Here is a 19417-nt window from a genome sequence, read left to right on the forward strand (position 1 = left end):
AAGGACTCAGATAAAGGGACCTGTCATATGAGTTGCCTTAAAGCAGCTCATGTGGGAGGAGGAGTTTGCCTGGAATAGAGTGGGCAGAGTGCTATGGGAGCAAACTTGTCATCAAAAGCATCCGGTCCATTAGGGGAATTGCTAGCTCCTAACATCATTACCTGCAACAAGGCTGCTGTATGTGGCTCACAGTCACAAGTCAATGGTTGCATGCCCAAAGGGGGCGTGAACAAAAGGACTATCCACACACCTTTGGATCCATTTCAGAAGCAAAGAGGAAGGTTGGATAATTGCTTGAGTCTTCTGAGTAAAAGCACACCATCCTACTTTATACTTTATTTACTGTGGTTTTGTTAAGGGGGAAAAAGAAGGCTAAGCTAAAGAATGTGTTACCCTCCCTTGGAACTGTGCAAGGCCCCATAGACTCATTTATTAGGATTCCAGCCACCGTTCAGGAAATAGTAGAGGAAGGGGCTCCATGAAAGGACTGCATGTACTGAAAGAACCTGCCTCTAGAGAGCCCAGGAGACTGAAAAGAGGCAGCCCTTCTACTAGGATGTAAGTGGCGGAAATCACGCCTACGCGCAGCACCACCTCGAGCCAACGGCCTAGGCCTATCTTCAGGAAAACGAGGCACTTTAGAATCAGTTAAAGTCTGAACCAACATGTCCAAGTCCTCACCAAATAAGAAAGACCCCTTAAAGGGAAACTTTGTCAACTTAGCTTTGAATGCCGAATCCGCCGACCAAGCCGAAGCCACAAGTTACGGCATGCTGCCACTCCAAAAGCCAACTACTTGGCAGAAGCTCGCAAAAGGTCATACATGGCATCCGAAAGATAAGAAGCACCCAATTCAATCTTTGCCACTCCGCGCTTTAGCAATTCCCAATCCTCATATTTACTGTCAAGCACATGCTCAGTCCAGCGAAAACACACCTGAGCCACCAGCACGCCACACATCACCGCCTGGACCACCAGAGCTGTCACATCAAAACTCTGTTTAAGGAGAGACTCCAACTTATGCTCCTCAGGGTCCTTCAAGGCTGCACCGCCCTCAACAGGCACGGTATGCCTCTTAGAGATGGTGAGACTACCCCGTCCACCACCGGCAACTTCAGAGTATCCCTATCCCCTTCAGGAATAGGATACAGGCGGGCCATGGAGCGCAAAAAACGAAAAGGAGCTTCTGGCACCTGCCACTGTGCGAGCATAATGTCCCGAATATCCCGATGCATAGGAAAAGAGCAGGAAGCAGAGCGAATCCCCTTAAGCAAGGGGTCCACTGTACGCGGGGGCTCCAACACAGTGTCCTCAAAGTTCAAAACTGAGGAGACCTGAAGAACTAGCTTGTGAAGCTCGTCCCGCTGAAAAATGCGCACTACAGACGCATCTTTGCCAGCAAGGGGGGGTGCTCGAACTCTCCGCTGGTGGAATCCGGCCCCCCAAGAGGATCCTGGAAATCTCCCCAAAGGTCCTTCCAAAGGCAAAATCCCCAAAGGTCCCCAAAGGCAAAATCCTTATCGTAAGAGACCCTCGGGCGCTTGGATGAGAGAGGATTAGAGGGGGACAAACCCACCGCTGTATGGGGCCGCACAGTGGATGACATTGAGTGCAACCCCCCCACCCCCTGAGAGGACACAGAACCTCCAGCCGCCAGCACATAAGCTTTACATAGTGTTAACATAAACTCAGGGGGAAAAACCCATGCAATTCCAGAACAGGGGGAAGGTCATCTGAGGTCACAGATATGAAGGAGGAGGTTCCCGCTGAAATTGGACTTGAAACTGCCAAAATCGGAGCTCCTGCGGCCTGCCGTGTCTGAAAAGCTTGGGAATTTCCTGACGCTGAGGCTGAGGAAAAGACTGATGCAAAAAAGGGAATCCCCAGCCATTCCGGCAGTAAGAGAATCCTTTTCACCTTGACCGTGAGGCACATGCGGCGTGGTGCTCTGGCCGCCGGCAACTGCTGCCGACGAGGTTCCCCCATCGCTCCAGCCTGTACAATGCTTGCACAGGCCGGCCGCGAGTACCTCGCATCTGGAGAACAATGAGCATTTTTTTCCCTTTAGAAGTGCTCATTGTGCTGAAAAACTAACCTAGCTGCAAAAAAGTGCCTTTTAGATGAGAAATACAATAAAAAAGGCAGTATTAAAGGGAAGTGAGCCCTTTAGACTGGCACAGCCTCAGGGTTTTTTTTTTTTTAAACTTATTCAGAACAGACTCCACAGCTCTCAAAGCTGGAAGCCTGACCAACCAGGGGGCCAGGCTGCCAGCTCAGGCATCTCTACAAAAAGTTGGAGAGGTGGAGGAAGGTTGGGGGGGGGGGGGGAGGGACCCAGCACGAGACCCACCTGGTTTAACACCCCTAAGGTCAGATAGATCCCCAAACAGGACCTGTCCAAGCTCTGTCCGGCACAAAAGGTGAACCCAGGAATCCAAAAACAAATTCCTACAGTAGTAAGAGGGGAGCCAAATTAGTATTATCACCTGCTGTTGGAGACTGAGATAGACTGGATTGCTAGGAGGGGAGTCTATCCTGATATACAAGTTTGTTCTCAGTCTCCACCTGCTGGTAGCAGTGAGGTATATAACCCATTCGCAGTGTTCTCCCTAGGGCCTTTTAGCAGGGCGCTCTGCCCGGCTAATTTAGAGGACCGCCCGGCTATCATCAGATGTGAATTCTGCTGTTGCCACCGCTGCTCAACATTAAAAAAAAACACAAAACAGCTTGGAGAACTTATGCTCCGGGGCTCTAACGAGTGTGTGCTGGCTTCTCTTCTCTTCCCTCCGAAACCGAAGTTATGTCCGGGGGGGAGGGGAGGAGGAAGAGAAGAGAAGGGAAGCCGGTACGCACATGTTAGAGCCCCAGAGCATGTGTTCGCTACGGGCTAAGGTGGGAGGCAGGTCAGTGAAGCTTACAATTTGCTGCTCTTGCTGCCGGGTCCTGCCTACTTTCTGTTTCCGCGAAGGCAGGACCCGGCAGCATTTCTCTCAATAGGTTGATCGCGATCTTGGGCCGATCAGCCTTCCTCTCCCCGACGTCAATTCTACCATTGGAGAGGAAGTTCTAGCCAGCCAATCGTTGCCTGGCTGGGCTGGAACTTCCTCTCTGACGGCAGAATTGACATTGGGGAGAGGAATACTGGTTGGCCCGAAGCAGGGAGAGCTTGGGGTGGTGGCGGCGGCTTTGGGGCCTGTTATCTGATGGCGGTGGCAGTGGCTTGGGGGCGGGCAGGGAGAAAGAAAGAAAGAGAGCAGGCAGGGAAACAGAAGGAAAGAAGAGAAACAGAAAAAAAGAAAGGGGGCATGAAGAGAGAAAGAAAGAAAGGGCAGGGAGAGAGGAAGAAAAAGTTGGAGGAGGGAGTTAGGTCCGGAGGAGAGGAAGCATACAGGCTGAAAGAAGGGAAGAAAGATTGGATGCACAGTCAGAAGAAGAAAGTGCAATCAGAGACTCATGAAATCACTAGACAACAAGGTAGGAAAAATTATTTTATTTTAAATTTAGTGATCAAAATGTGTCTGAATTTATATCTGCTGTCTATATTTTACACTATGGTCCCCTTTTACTAAACCGCAATAGCGCTTTTTAGCGCAGGGAGCCTATGAGCATTGAGAGCAGCGCTGGGCATTCAGCGCAGCTCCCTGCGCTAAAAACTGCTATCGTGGTTTAGTAAAAAGGGAGGGGGTATTTGTCTATTTTTATATGGTTACTGAGGTGACAGTGCATAGAGTCATCTGCTTTGACCTCTTTGAAAAAACCCCGGAATAGGAATGATAATTAACATTTTCTATACGTACAGTGTGCTTTGTGTTTTTAAAAAATTTTATTGTTGGTAGATCATTTTGACTTGGTCATTTTAAAAGTAGCTCGCAAGCCCAAAAAGTGTGGGCACCCCTGCTCTAGAACATCGCTCCTTAGTTTTATCAAGTGGTGCAGTGAGGGGCCAGCACTTTACATCTTATCACCTCATTCTTTCTTTTTTCTCCTCATGTACAGCACAGTTCTTTATTCTAAGCAATTCTGGCACTAACAGTACTACGGGTGCCTTATGCTAGTTTCACTACCACTTGCAATCAGGTTCGGCATTTTATCATGGCTTTGGATTTTTATTTAGTTTTTCACCAGTATTTTCATTTATTTATTAAAGCAGCCTTTTTTAACAGCCCAATGCCCCTCCCCTATCAGTGTGCATTCAATCCACTGCCGACACTTTTTTGGCGCCTCTTTCAACGGATCAAATATCATAGCCCCACTGTCGCGTGTTCACATTTATTCTGCTTACGAGTTTATCTCATCAGTGCAGAGACCTTTTTGGTAAGTCCATTTTACTCTCCCTTTTTTACTTTCCCGAGTGCTGTGGTTTTATTCTTTGGTTTTAATAGAAGCTCATTTGAACAATAATTTAGATCTTTCCAAGATTTCACTTTTCATCTACCCGGTTGGCTTGTCTTTGAGCTACTATCGGCTTATGTTTTCAAGATACACTCTGTATTATCAGCTGTTCATTTCCCATACATTTACTTTTGCCCTGTTTAGGTCTATATAGTCTAGGCATACTGTTTGTAACCAGCCATCATTTTAAGTACGTATATGCCCTATTTTAGTGTGGGGGGGTTAAGTTCTTTTAGCATGTTATTTCATTAATTCCGATTTTGGTGTTTTAATATGTTGTTCTTGGTTTTTAGTTTACACGTTATTTATTCTTTTCTATGACATGTTCGTATCGCAATTTTACTCAAAAGTATAAACAGGTATCCATATTTCCATTCAAGTTTCATCACGGTGCTCTGGTTTTGGCTCCAGTATTTATCACTTCCGTCCACTAGGTCTGGCTATCCGTTACCGTCTCATATTTTAAAGACTCACTCGTCATAATTAGCAGTGATCCACACCTCTCTTCATAATGGACATGTCTGATTTTAGCATTTGAATCTTAGTACTATGGGTTTGGTCTTTTCTGGTTTCCTTTCTATAGTCTGCTTTTTGTATGGAGTCTTTTGAGTTTAGAATTACATTTTATGACATATTTTTGTGGTTATAATTGTATGACATGTCTTAATCAGTCAAGTTATCCATTCTTTTTATTATTTTTTGTCCCCTCATATAGTGGCAGACTGCCCCGGGTGCCAGCCCTAGGGGGGTACACAGCCGGCTGGATCCAGAACCTTCTGAGCTGCTCTAAATGGCACCTGCACCTCAGTGCGGCTGCTGTACTTATTCTGAAGCAGAGTCGGCAGCCACACTGAAGTGCAGGAAGGTCCCGCGATGACTGCATTTGCCGCCTCTGCCTCTGGAAGACGTAAGTGACGTTGGAAGGGGTGGACTGGCAGATGCAGTCATTGCGGAACCTTGCCGCAACTCCCTGCGTCTGCCGGCCCACCCCCTCCAACGTCACTTACATCATCCAGAGACAGAGGCAACAGAAGCAGTCATCATGGGACCTTGCTGGTTTGGAGGGAGATTAGAGCATAGAAGGGTGGTGGAGGGAGAAAAAGGGGGTCAGGGTGGTATGGAAGGGTGGTGGAGTGAGAGAAAGGGGGCAGATGCTGATGGAATTGGTGTGCAGGGAAAGGAGAGAGAGAGACATAAGGGGGAAGGATACTGGATGGAATTAGGTTGGAGGGAAAAAAAGGGGGCAGATGCTGATGGAAGTGGGGGGAAGGGAGAGGAGAGAGTGAAATGCCAGAGCATGGGGGTGTGGGATAGGGAAGGGAAGAAGAGGAGAGAGATGCAAGGCCATTGGAGGAGGGAAGAGAAGAAGATGGATACCAGACTAATAGGGGTGAAGGGAGAGATGGAAGGGGAATACAAGGAGAGAAGATGCCATATAGAAGGGGCAGAGAGAGGGTAGACAGTGGATGAAAGGAAGAGAGTGACAAGACTATGAGGAAAGCAGAAACCAGAGAAGACAATGTAGAAAAAAAAATTATTTATTTATTTATTTGCTTTAGGGGAGATGCATCTCTGTTTCTGTGGTGTTGCATTGTATGCAGAGTCCAGCTTCTTGGTGGTTCAATTTAACCTTTGTCTATGTTTTTCTATTTTATCCCCCCCTTTTACAAAACTGTAGAGCGTTTTTTTAGCACCAGCCATGGTGGTAACTGCTCAGAATTCTATGAGAGTCTGAGCTGTTACCACCATGGTTAAAAACCACATTACAGTTTTGTAATAGGGAGAGGGGCTAGTTTGTGATTACATATTCCATACTAGGCAAAGGTGTTTTCTGTGTGTTCAAAAGACATGGTTTTCAGTTAGGATTGACTGTGTAGGATTGATCTGTACTAGTCTGGCTTGTTTAGTTTTACAATGGGTGTATTGATGTACTGCTCACTGCAATATGTAAGATGCTGCCTTTTCCTAGGTACACTCTTGTGTGATATGTGGATTGTTACTAAAAATCATGTTTTTCATACAGATGGGGGTGTGTTAAAAAAATGATGGGCCTCAGGTGTCACATATGCTAGGTACGCCACTGCCTTCATAGTTTATATCTAATCCACAAGCCTGCTTTTAGGACCTACAGGGTATGTATCCCTCTGATTTATGACAATTTCACTTCTCATGTTATCTTATCCATTCTTTTTATTATACAACTGCCCAGATAAGCATCATTCTTTGACGTGATTGGATCTTGAAAACTAACGGCAACAGTGTTCTCCCCAGAAATCTTTTCCAGACATGAAAAACATTTGCTGCATTTAGTGTGCCACAAAAAACATTTGCTCCGTTTAGTGTGCTGGAGTTATAAGTTTGAGAAACGCTGCTCTATACCATTTGAAATAGGGCAAATATCTAATTATTCACTTCTATTGGATACTTCTTAAATTTAATAAAAATATTATGGATCAAGTGTCAAATTTTAAGAAAGGCAGTCATATTGAGCATTGGAAAATAACTAATAATAATTAACTAATATAAATAGTACACATTTAGGGCTCCTTTTACTAAGCTGTGATAGTGGTTTTACCGCACACTTAGCTCGCGCAGAATTGCTGCACGCGCTAGACACTAACGCCAGCATTGAGTTGGCGTTAGTTCTAGCCGTGTAGCGTGGGAATTCTGCACGTGCTAAAAACACTATTGCAGCTTAGTAAAAGGAGCCCTTAATTTTCCCCACCACCAAATTTCCCCGTTCCACCCCACCCGGCTACTTTTTCATGCCACTCGGCTGGAAAAAATTTCTGGGAAGAACACTACATTCGTAAGGACTATACCGATCTACCAGGCGCTACAGAAATAAAAAAAATATTAACAGGTGGCACATACAACTAAACATGCATTATTCCATAAAACTTATTACAAAATCTAAAAAATTTGATCATGTTACTCCCCTACTTGAAAAGGCACATTGGCTCCCTGTCATCCATAGAATAACTTATAAAATCTGTTTACTTACATTTAAAACACTTCTATATAAGACACCTGCTTTTATACATAAACTTTTAATACCTTACCTTCCAACTAGAACATTAAGATCTATTGATCAAAATTTATTAACAGTACCTTCACTGAAATTGATTAATACTAGACGGCAATTTATATTTTCCGTAACAGCCCCTCAAACCTGGAATGCTCTTCCTATTTTTATACGGAACGATCAAGATTTGGTAAAATTTAAATCACTATTAAAAACATTTCTTTTTAATGATGCTTTTAATTCCTGATTTTTTAATTATTGTTTTTCCTAATGTGTTTTCCTATGTTTAATCTTTTATATAACGAATGTATTTCATAACCCTATTTTTACCCAATGTTGTATAACAAGTTTTAACCTTTGTAAGCTTTGTAATTCCCAAAGTTTGTTTTGTTTGTTTGTTTGTTCTCTTTTAACTAAATTTGATTTGTACATCGCTTTGAATTAGAGAAAGCGATTAATCAAGAATAAATAAAAAACTTGAAAACTTGAAACTTGAGTAGAAAGGGGATTGTTTATCTTTTTACAGGAAATATTGCAGATGAGATGGGGCAGGCAATGTCTGATCCCTGTTGACACCAATTTGTCTGTTCAAGGATTCATTTAGCGTGCATTCAAATCCATTTTGAACATACTTATTGGGAAAGCCAGAAAATCTGGAGCAGGCTGATTGTCTACAAGAACTGTAGACTGCCTACCACTACAGATGAGCTAAATTGGGTCACCAATAATTGCTCGTTATGAAAACTTAAGAATATATGTATCAGAAAATTGCATATTTGCAGACTAGGCTGATAAAAATTTCCACAGGGAGACTTCCCCAGGCCTTTTATAAACTGCTTGCTGACTTCTACGGTAGTGCCCCAAGACCCAGTGTTCCAGATGTGCTGGCAAAATATATGGTAGTAATCATAGAGGAAGGAGAAATTTCTTCCAGAAATAGAATATATGAATAGATATAGTTGAGCAATGATCTGTTAACCAGAATCAAACAATTATTTTTGAGGTTTTCAAAGAGAATTGGATTTATTAATGGATGCTGAAGACTGGGCAATTTAAAAGGATCAGTTGAACATATTTACAGAATTCAAAACTGTTGAATATTTTGGAAAGTTTTAGTGGAAATTGTTTTGTAAATTGTATATGATCAAAGGACAACTGTTCACTTATTTTTGGTTTAAAAATCCAATGTTACCTTTCATTTACTGCAAGGATATTTTCTATATATTTGTTTCACATAGATAATTTCCTATATCTATTTCCTATGTCTATTGTGTTTTTGCTGTTACATTTAATTAAAGAATTAAGTGATTATTGCCTTTTGGTTCCCCTATATTTTATTTGGAAGTTTCCAGAAATAAAAATAAATTTTTATTATCATGCATAACAAAAAATTAAATATTAATCAATTTATTCTAAATTCAGTAGTACTTCTGTATTATCCAGTCTTGTCATACGAGTATATATAAAAAGATATCTCTTAGTAAATGAAAGGTTAACGTTGGATCTCCTAGAACAGTGTTCTTCAACCTTTTGATACCTATGGACCGGCAGAAATAAAATAATTATTTTGTGGACCGGCAGTTGAGGAACACTAGGCTAAGTCGTGCCCATCTCCACCCTATGTTCGCACCAGACCCCACCATCATAATAGTACTAATTGTAACACCATTTTCCCCATCCATTTTTCATATATACACACACTTACAATATAATTGTATTAACAACATATAATGGTTAACCACAAAATTAAAAAACACAAAGCACGCTATATGCTTTTCAACATTCCTACAAGAAAACAGATAACCCCATGCAAATGCAGGACCAAAAACTAAAAGTACTAATATTCACAAACAAACCCTAAGATGCAAGACTCTGCAAGCAGTACAACCCCCAGAGAAAAACAAACAAATGCATTTCTTCCTGAACAGACAGTTAGGACAGACAATTAGGGCAGATGTAAAATCACAAAAAAATAAAAATAAAAGCATTTCCCCTACCATTGTTGTCTCTCTCCCTCCATGTGCCTTGCCTTCTGGCCTGCCTCCTGGTGTTATCTTTGAGCCGGTCCACAGTGCGATCAACGCAGGGTCTTCGGGCTGGCTCCCTGAGTGCTGCATTGCACAAAGCTGTGGGGAACGGCTCCTCGCACGTGTCCTGTACCTCATCTGGAAGCCTTCCCTCTGACATTGCGACGTCAGAGAGAAGGCTTCCGAGTCAGGCGCAGGCCATGGATAGCAGCCTTTTCCCATGGCTTTGTGCACTGCAGCACTCAGGAACTGGCCTGAAGATGCCGCATTGATCATACCTAGGACCAGAGGCTACAGAACAATCTATTGGGCCCTGTGGACTAGCAGAAAATTTCTACGGACCGGTGGTTGAGGAACACTGTCCTAGAAGAACTGATGGTTATATTATAACTTGGTTTGGTTAATTTAGCCCTGTCAAGGTCCAAACTAATCAACCAAAATGGTTTGAATGAGAACTGGAACAGTTGTGTTTTCTTATTCTAAAAGAAACAGAGTAACTGAGAAATGTGCTCTGAATTGCTTGGCCTGAAAATACTATGCAGTTATAGACTCTCTCTCTCATGTATGGCTATATAGAACATAAATTCACTCCACAACCCCCCCTCTAAATCCAGGAAAACAATTATTACAAAACAAAAAAATTCCTCGTAAATAACTCAATAATCACCCACTATTGCTGTCAAAAACAATATGGTGAGTATAACCGTGGAGTAAAATTATTATGAGTATAATGAGAGCCCTCAGTTTATGGTGCTAGTTCAAGAAAAACGATGCCTTTTCGTGGGAGAATTTCTTGCGGACCTAACCCGACAGGGATGTGGTCACTGTGAACATCAATGGGCCCCTCATGATATCAAGTTTCAAGTTTTTATTAAAATTTGATAAATCGCCTATCCAATTTCTAAGCGATGTACAAAGCATAAAAGGGTTTAAACAAGCTACATGGAAACTTCACAATGACTTTACACTGTACATGATCCAAGGGGAGAGGGGGAAGAAATACATTTTAAGATAAATAAATAAAAATCAATCACATGCACGTTTCACTTTATCAATGTTACTATATCAATGAAAAGCAAGTAGACCCAATCTCCCCCTCCACCCAAAACCACTGCACTTCTCAAATCCTCATGTATAAATCATTAGCCCCAAAAAGATACCACTTTTCAAAGCCCCGTTTCTATAAAGGGTGCCTAAGTCATGCCTAAAGTTAGGCGCGCTTTAGGCGTCCAAGCTAAGTGGTTAATGAGCCAATTAAGGGTCTTAACAAGTGATAATTGGTACTTAGGCATCCAAAGGATGTAGACGCCACTTTGTAGATGCAGCCACAATTTCATGGATGCCCATGTTTAAAACTCGCACCTAACTCAATAGGCGTGAGCGTGGAATGGGTGTGATTTGGGCAATGATTCAATTTGGCCATCCTTCGATTCATTTACATAACACTGAGCAATCTAGGGTGTCCTTATCATGCCTATATTGTAGGCGAATGAAAACCAGGTCTACATTTGAGCTTATTTTGTGCTTCAAATAAATCTGAGTTCTATGGATAGAACTTAGGCACTCTGGACGTTCTTAATGCGATCTGCTAAATAGCTTTCTGGGATTTAGTTTTGCTTTATTAAGCTCAAAATACATTTAATACGGCACCACATAAACGGGGCACATCAAAACAGATATATTGCATGCAAAACCTTCTACTTTTGTGGACAAACAGCAATGCTATTTGCTAATTAGAGGAAAAGATCCATTAACTCAAGCCCAGCACATGAAAAACATAGCTTAAGTTTTCTTACTAAAAAGCTACCCATTTTTTCTGACTAAACAGTGCTCCAATCAGCTCATTCTTGAAAGCAAAGAAAGCACATGACAAAAATATATAGATTGCATACATAACTTCATTTGCAAAAGCTTAAAAACCAGATACAGACCTTATACTTCATTGCAAATGGAGGTTTGCAGCTGCACAATGGTGACCTCATTGTGAGATCATCAAGGTGCACCTGCGAGGTAGAATGCCACAATTAAAATATGTGCTCAGAGAAGCAGGTTGGGATTCGAACCCAATTCCTCTAGAAGATGAGCACAGGGCTTTTATTTATTGAGCTATCATATCATATCACAGGGCAGTCAGAGACACTTGCCTGGAAGCTGCTATAGCTCAATAATTATAAGTGTTTGGAGTACGTCTAAATCACACCTAAAACCTGATTCTCTAAAGGACGCCTAAAAAGCTAGACATCTAAACAGTGCTAAACGCCGCTGAGCGCGATTCTACAAAGGACGCCTTAGACGTCTAAACGGTGCTTAACTTTAGACAAGTTTTGTAGAATCAGGGCCTACAGGTATAGAAAGCTATCTTTAATCAGTTTGGTTCTGGCTGAAATAAACAAACAAAAAAAAAAAATCAACGTTGAAGGCTCCTTTTACTAAGGTGCTCTAGCGTTTCTAACGCGCGCTCCATTGCCGTGCGCACTAACCCCACTCTACATGCCAAAAACTAACGCCAGCTCAATGGTGGCGTTAGCGTCTAGTGCGTGCGCTAAAACTGCTAGCGCAGCTTAGTAAAAGGAGCCCTCAGTATTGCTAAGTATGATTATCTATGATTCAGACATTTCAACGTTCCACCAATATAGGTAGCAACTCTTGCAGGGACTCAATTATTGCTTAAAAATTCACCTCACATTCTTGGGTTATTTGATTCTTTTCTATCATTTGAAACACAAACCACCTTATATGACTCTTCACAGGATAAGGACAATTAAGTCTTATCTGAAGGCATATAACCTCTAGATGAGTTGACTTCCTCTACTAATTGCAAATCTGTACTACTAATGCCTTATTATAACAGGATGTCACAGCAGTTATTGAAAAGGTTACAGTTCATTCAAAGTATAACAGTTAAATTACTAACAGAAGCAGATAGTATCACTGGGTCTCAGTCTGAACTTTACAATTTTTCAATTTTAATAAAACTGTTTACAATTATCTTGCTAAGTATTATAGCCTTTCAAGCTGCTAAGAATGTCAATAATTTAAAAAAGTGTACTTATAGCACGAATAAAATTTAGACATCAGATAGATTTTGAAACAGTATAAATATAGATAAGATATGAAACAATATAAATATGCATTACCAATTATTGCAGTACAATATTTCACAAATCTAGCCATCACAGATGGAAGGGAGATCTGGTCACTTTTCCGTAACACTGTAGTCAAAAAATTAAACAAGTCTGTCCACGTTTGGTAAACTGCAGCTGTTAATTCAGTGTCTGCAAACAGAATTTAGCTCATTACAAACAGCAGAAGGAAAAATAGGCATCACAACAACAAAAGAATCTAACTCTAAAGTGCAACATGAATTTGAATGGATATTGATAATATTTACCAAAGTGTATGGTTTATAAAATTTATGAATACCGGTATGTTCTATATTATTGGTACAAGTTTATGGAGGTTGTAAAACAATTTGCACAACTATAAATAAATGTGCAGAGCTTTGGTAAATAGAAAGATAAAAGTAAAATATTAAGGTAAGTTGATAGTATGCATGAGCCTTCTAGCAAGTGGCCTGATAGAGCACAGGGTATCAGTAGCTGAAGCCATAGTGGGCCACTGTGGACCTGAAAGCCACTATGGTGAAACTAGAAGGAATATGCAGATGGCCTACAACTTCTCTGTGGAAGGTAAAAATAGAAGTAGACCTTGATAAAATAATCATAGTCTGTATTGTTACATAGAAAGTCCCAGGGATTAAAAATTGATGTCTCATGTGGCCATGTTTCGCCATACATAGGCTCCGTCAGGGGCAATGAAATTGTAATCATAAGCATAAGAAAATGTAAAAACCTTGTGCAACATAATTAAATCCTAAAAAAACAATACTATTTGTGCCATTAAAAAAAACATATAAATGTCACAAACATAAATAAGTACTTAAATACTGAATAAAAACTAATAAATGAACAAGTCAATAAATAATTTAAAATAAACCAACAACTGAAACAATAAATAATGCAAGCAAAGGATGGCTTACCCAGCCGATGTAAAACACTGGCGTCACCAAAGTGGCAACAACTAGTAAAAAAAATATATATATGTCAAAATAGCTCTAAGTGAGAAGGTGTTAGATGATAAAACCACGAATGATAATGAAAGGAACACAAGAAAGGAAAGAATTTGAAGGATATGCTGGTTCACTCTATCCTGCCTGTAACTGATAGGCAGCTTATTCAGAGACCAAGTGGGCATCATAAATGTGATACATGTGTAGTCTACAGAGTAAATATCAGTATTAAGACATGAAGAAACTTTCTAATTGTAAAAGTGCAGGAGTAATATATGTTCAACACAAATAACTAAAAAGAGGAATGGAGGGAAAATATACTATACTAGAAAACATATCACTCAATTAGGTCAGTACACACCAATGCCAGAAAAAGTATTTTAAGGTGAAAGAAAAGCCTCAGACACAGACTAGTTTTTTTTCACCCATGTGACTGGTCATGTGCTGTGTCCCCTGACTGCCTGGATGTCTTTTAAGTACTGCACTGGTACCTTTGAAAGTGTGGTAGCAAGCAGGAATTTGATTCTGTGAATCGTGAGTAAAGGAAAGCAGTTTTTGTTCCTTTCATCTGCAGCAGGTATCTGAGCATGTTTTGATTATAGTTTTGTATTATTGCAGGATAGTTTGGAACATTGATGTCACGGCCCTGAAGGCTTAAAAGCCAAGAAACGATCTTCGGCCTGACTCTTTTCTAACTAGCCTGTTTTTTTCTAGTTAGTTCTGACTATTTTCAGGCTCCCACCTGCCAGTAATACGTTATATGCGAAAGTTTTTGCCAGTGATGCTTGGGTGGAAGAGAGTGGGAACACATCTCCATGTCTGAGGCTTTTCTTTCGCCTTAAAATACTTTTTCTGGCGTTGGTGTGTACTGACCTAATGGAGTGATTTGTTTTCTAGTATATGGAGTAATATATGTTGCCATTTGCCCTTGTAATCTGATTTATATAGGTAAGTCTATATGACCACTGAATAAATGTATCCTTAAACATAAGAGTGCAATCTAGAGCACTGACATTGAGAAGCCTCTTGTACAACATTCTGTAGATAAACATCATGTGTGAAGACTCAGGTTTTTTTTGTTCTCATTATGTCATATCCCTCATGGAGAGATCTGGACAAGCTGCTTTTACAGACAGAACTGAGGTTTATTTTTAGATTTAACACTATGACTTCTCATGGACTGAACCAAGAAATAGATTTGTCTGTGTTTTTATGACCATTGTGCTTCATTTGCTACCCCCACAGGACTGGTTGTACCTTTTATGCTTTTTCAGATATTTTGTTTTAACTTATGCATATATTGCTTTGGTTATCTTTGTATCATGTGGTTGCTTTTAGATATTTATGTGATTTATATTTAATTTTTAGATATGGATGCAATTTTTATGGTTGTACAGCAGAATAACTGGCTTTTAGCTTCTTAGAAGTTATGGCTTACCTAGATTTTATGTTTGACATTTACATGTTTTTATGGTACAAATAGTATTGTTTTTAAGGTTTAATTATGTTACACAAGGTTTTTACATGTTCGTCTTATGCTTATGATTACAGATTCATTGGCCCTGACGCAGCCTGTGTATGGCGAAGCATGGCCACATTGGGCATCCATTTTAATCCCTGTGACTTTCTATGCAATAATAAAGGCTATGGTTATTCTATCAAGTTCTATTTCTGTTTTACTTTCCCACATTAGATCTAGTGGACTGTTTGCCTTGCTCCTACAACCTCTCAGTACCAGGTGAGCAGCTAGTTGGAGAACAGCAGAAGCCCAAGTGGATCATAGTGGACTTGGGTTATCACCATGGAGGGAATTGGGAGGAGTATGCTGATAGCCTCCGAGCTCCCAAGCACATTGCTATTCTTTAACTCTCTATATCCTTTTCAATTCCCTTATTCTCCCCATATTCCCCCTTTTGAACCCCTTATTCATACTCAACAGGTATGACTTCAATTCCCTTATTCTCCCCATATTCCCCCTTTTGATCCCCCTATTCATACTCAACGGGTATGACCTCTCTTTCTATAACTCTCCAATTCCCTCACTTGCTCTTCCTTGAGCACACTCACTCAATTTTCCTTACCCCCATTCTCCTTACTCACTTTCTTCCTCCATATCTCTTTCCCTCGTCCACTCATTCACTTTTCCTCTTGCACCATACCCTCATTTTCAACCCATGTCCCCACCTCCTTACTTATTTACCTGCACCAAACCTCTCACTCACTATTGTATCCCATATACTTGTTCACTCTCCCTGCCCCACCCCTTTTTTCACTCAACCTGGATTTTGGATTTAATTACTCCCTTTCCAAACATGAGCTTGAGGCTAGTTACCACAAGTATATCAGTTATTTCCCTTTTCAAATGGACTCACAATCTAAGTTATAAAGTAATAGAGGGTAAAGTGGGAAGAGGATAACTTGAACCCTAGCATTCCTGCTGTTCAAACCACTAGGATACTCCTCCATGCTCACATTTCTAATTCACTTTCTCCCTATTCAATCACTTTTCCTCTTGCCCTCTTATCTTTTAACTTTTACCTCTTTCTTTCCCTACCCCTTTCACTCACTCTCGCCATCACTCCCTCATTTTTCTCAGCAACTCTGACATCCTGGTTTGATTTGGTAAAGTGGTACTTTAGGCTTTGCTGTTCATGCTAGTGTCATGCTCAGTACTATATGGCTCAAAGTGTATACTTCAAGAATAGAAAGAACATGCATGAAGGACAGCACTGACATTGCCCTTAGAAGAGCTAGAATAGCACCAGGTGGTTAATGGGAAAAGTCATCATTGTTGTACTCTGGCTTTTGGTCTCCTCTCGGTGTTTTCACAGGGAATGGATAATTTAGCTAGATGGCCTTGATTCTGTGACTTTTGCCACAGTATCAAAGGACACTAGGGGATCTGCATATAGCACTTTTTTCAGGAGGTAAAAATTGATTAGATTGAAATAATTTATTGCATTTTAGGGGGAAAAAAAAGCATGGCGGCCTATGTGAAATCATTAGAGGGTGCTTAATATGGTAACAACTGAACACTCTACAGGCAAAGAATGAAATAAAGTCTCTAGTAATGTAATATACTACTCTGCACATGTTTTAATAAACTGGAAGAATCTTGGAAAATTAGTACCAGAAAGGTTTCCTAATATTGATAAATTATATATTACCCCAGCCATCCTTGGACCGTATGGTGAAAACATGGAAGGTATGCTCTAGATTGGGGATCAGGAGCTCATCATGGAATACAAGGGCTGGTTCTATCAAAATGCATGACTGCAACAGGCTTGACAATGATGACAAATACTGAAGCAGGAACAAAACCTGTTTAATGAAATAAACTAATAAATCACATCACTTAATATAGGCTAATACAGTTATAATGAATCCTCAGATATCAGAAAAACATAGACTTCATTATAAGTATCCCCTCCTGCAATCAAAAATTACATCATAGCGCTTGCCATAAAAATAAAATATTAGCATTATGGCAATATAAATAAATTATGATTAGTGGGTAAAAATAAAATTGGCATATCATTGACATGACTTCAATAATATCTGTGACCATACCATATATAACTACTTCTTTTCATACTAGACTTTATTTAAAAAGGTAATGAAAATATTTATACTACAAATAGCTGAGCTATGAAGTCAGTATGCCCTGGAAAGAGAAAGGAAGGCCATGCATGGACTATACTAGCTGTTTTCATACCTCTAAAAATGTTGTTGTAATCTAATAAGTATGCATCCCAACTAGAGTACATTCTGCTTGCAAAATACTCTGCTGACAAGTAATAAAAATAATTCAACAAGGCAAAACCACCAGAAAAAGAGATTAGCATCAGTTTAGTCTTCTTTTCTATCTGCCCTTGTCACATCATTTAACAAGTAGACAAGAGGGAAATCTGTCATAACATGGTAGTTTCATCTACAAGTGATTCATCATAAACAACAAATTAGCAGTTCAGTGAGAAGCAAAGACAAAATAAAAGCATAATATACACAAAATAAACTTTCTTTCTTATATTATTTATATTTTATATTATAAGATTTCTGGGTGGATTACAGATTTATATACATAATCAAAATCAATACAACACAATTATTAAAATGAAAGCACAAAACCCCCACAAATATTATTATATATCATATAGAAATTAACCTCAGCCTCTTTATTTTCATTAGCACATATCTTTCACCTCTATCATGTTGGTTATATTAAACTATCCAAATCAAGAATTAGTATCACTACTCAAACTCCTAAATAAGGCCAACGAAAGAACTAAGAGGTAAATCTTACCCACAATTAGAGACGAAGACTTTGTATCTCAAGTGCCCAAAGCCAGCAACCAGAGCAAATCATAGTTGTTAAACTTATAACTGGGCTATCATTGATAACCGTCTTATTTTCTCTGTGAGCTGCTTTTAAATTACATTATTGTTTGCACTTTAGCTTATGCTGTAATTGTATGGTACTTAGCTCGGGAGGAAAGCCGGGCGTTATTCTTATGCTGGCCACGGACCTACAGATCACGGATCAGGGTTCACGTAGGTAAGAGTGTGCATGCGCGCTTAGCGTTTTATTATAGTACATTGTTCTTTTTACACTGGAGACGTGAAATATGTTGTGTACATTGGTGAAACCAAACTGCTATAATACATTTTGAACTCTATCTTTTGGAAAGCAAAATGTGACAAACAGAAAAAGGCCTGAAGACTTTTACAAGGTCTGTATATAACATTGTAGACACATCATAAGCCATACATTGTCACCGTGCCGGGCTGGCGCCCAAGCAGATATGGCCAAGAGAGCTGACCAAGCGGCTAATCAGTTCCCAATAGGAGTGGTGGATCAAGTAATAAAAACAACTGGATTGATTCCAACTTAAAGTACTTTATTCCTTCAGGAACTTCAATTTTCAGAAAAATCCAAAATAACATTCATAGTTCAAAAGGAAAACTTGGCTTTCAAAAATATAGTCCAAAATGGCCTCCCTTGGCCCTCCTGGTGCACTCAAACTTCTGACACCAGGGACTACTTACAACTCCCAGTACTATATTCAACTAGTTTAAAAAAATGCTTTCATACAGTTTCTTATTCCAAATTATTACTGGCAGGGTCAGACTGGATCTTGCCTCTGAGCTCTTCTGACTGCAGAGCTCAGGGCAGAAGGGACCTCCTCCCACAGCGACCGTTGGTTGTGGTCCCTTCCCAACAGGACCCACAATCCAGTCAAAAGAAAACAAAAAAGGAAAAAAATATCCAAAAGACCACTGCCAGGGCTGTGCAGTGTAAACTGCCACAGCCTAGAAAAACTCAGGTTCTTTCCAAAAGAAGCTTGCAAAAACCTTCACAAGGTTAAGGCTCTACAGTAAACTCTTCAAACTTGAGTTTACTTGGGCAGCCAGCCCCTTTACTTCCTCAACAAACTAGCAAACCGTTTTATCTACTAAATTTGCTATTTGGCAAAGTCTCAGCATAACATCAGTTTAAATACAATCTATTTCCATGTCACACAAGTCAGTTTCAGTATTTCCTCCACTAAAGTCCATGACTTCTTTAGGGTCTAAATATTCTTAATTTTCAGAAGCTTCACTTAAAAACTCTTCTAACATTTCAGAATCAATATGGTTAGATCTGACTATAAATTCTGTTGAGGTATGTTGCTTCGAGTCCTAGGAACTGGTCATCCTTCAATACCCTATTTCTTCTCCAGCTTGGGTTGATTCAGTAACTGCCTCCTTTCTGAGCACTGCTGCTGGCCCTTATAAGCCTCAGGATAATGAGCTGCAGGTGTTGCTTGTTCCTGGCTAAAGTGGAGACTAGAATGTTCTTGTTGTTGCCTTGAACTGGGTCCCCCATGAATGTTATGATTTGCCTTGTAAAAATTCCCCCTAGGA

General features: G+C 40.2%; 1 protein-coding gene across 3 annotated transcripts in view; it reads right to left on the reverse strand.

Moving 5' to 3' along the window:
• The window catches only part of RTTN (rotatin), a 385080-nt gene that overhangs the window by 92277 nt on the left and 273386 nt on the right, over nt 1-19417 (reverse strand). For all 3 annotated transcript variants that reach the window (XM_033934249.1, XM_033934250.1, XM_033934251.1), the window contains 2 exons: nt 16681-16834; nt 12582-12719 (listed from right to left, as the gene is read on the reverse strand). In XM_033934249.1, the coding sequence (XP_033790140.1) occupies nt 12582-12719; nt 16681-16834 (292 nt within the window). The remainder of the gene's footprint in view (nt 1-12581; nt 12720-16680; nt 16835-19417) is intronic.

Source organism: Geotrypetes seraphini, chromosome 2 (genome assembly GCF_902459505.1).
Source record: "Geotrypetes seraphini chromosome 2, aGeoSer1.1, whole genome shotgun sequence".
Lineage (NCBI taxonomy): Eukaryota > Metazoa > Chordata > Amphibia > Gymnophiona > Dermophiidae > Geotrypetes > Geotrypetes seraphini.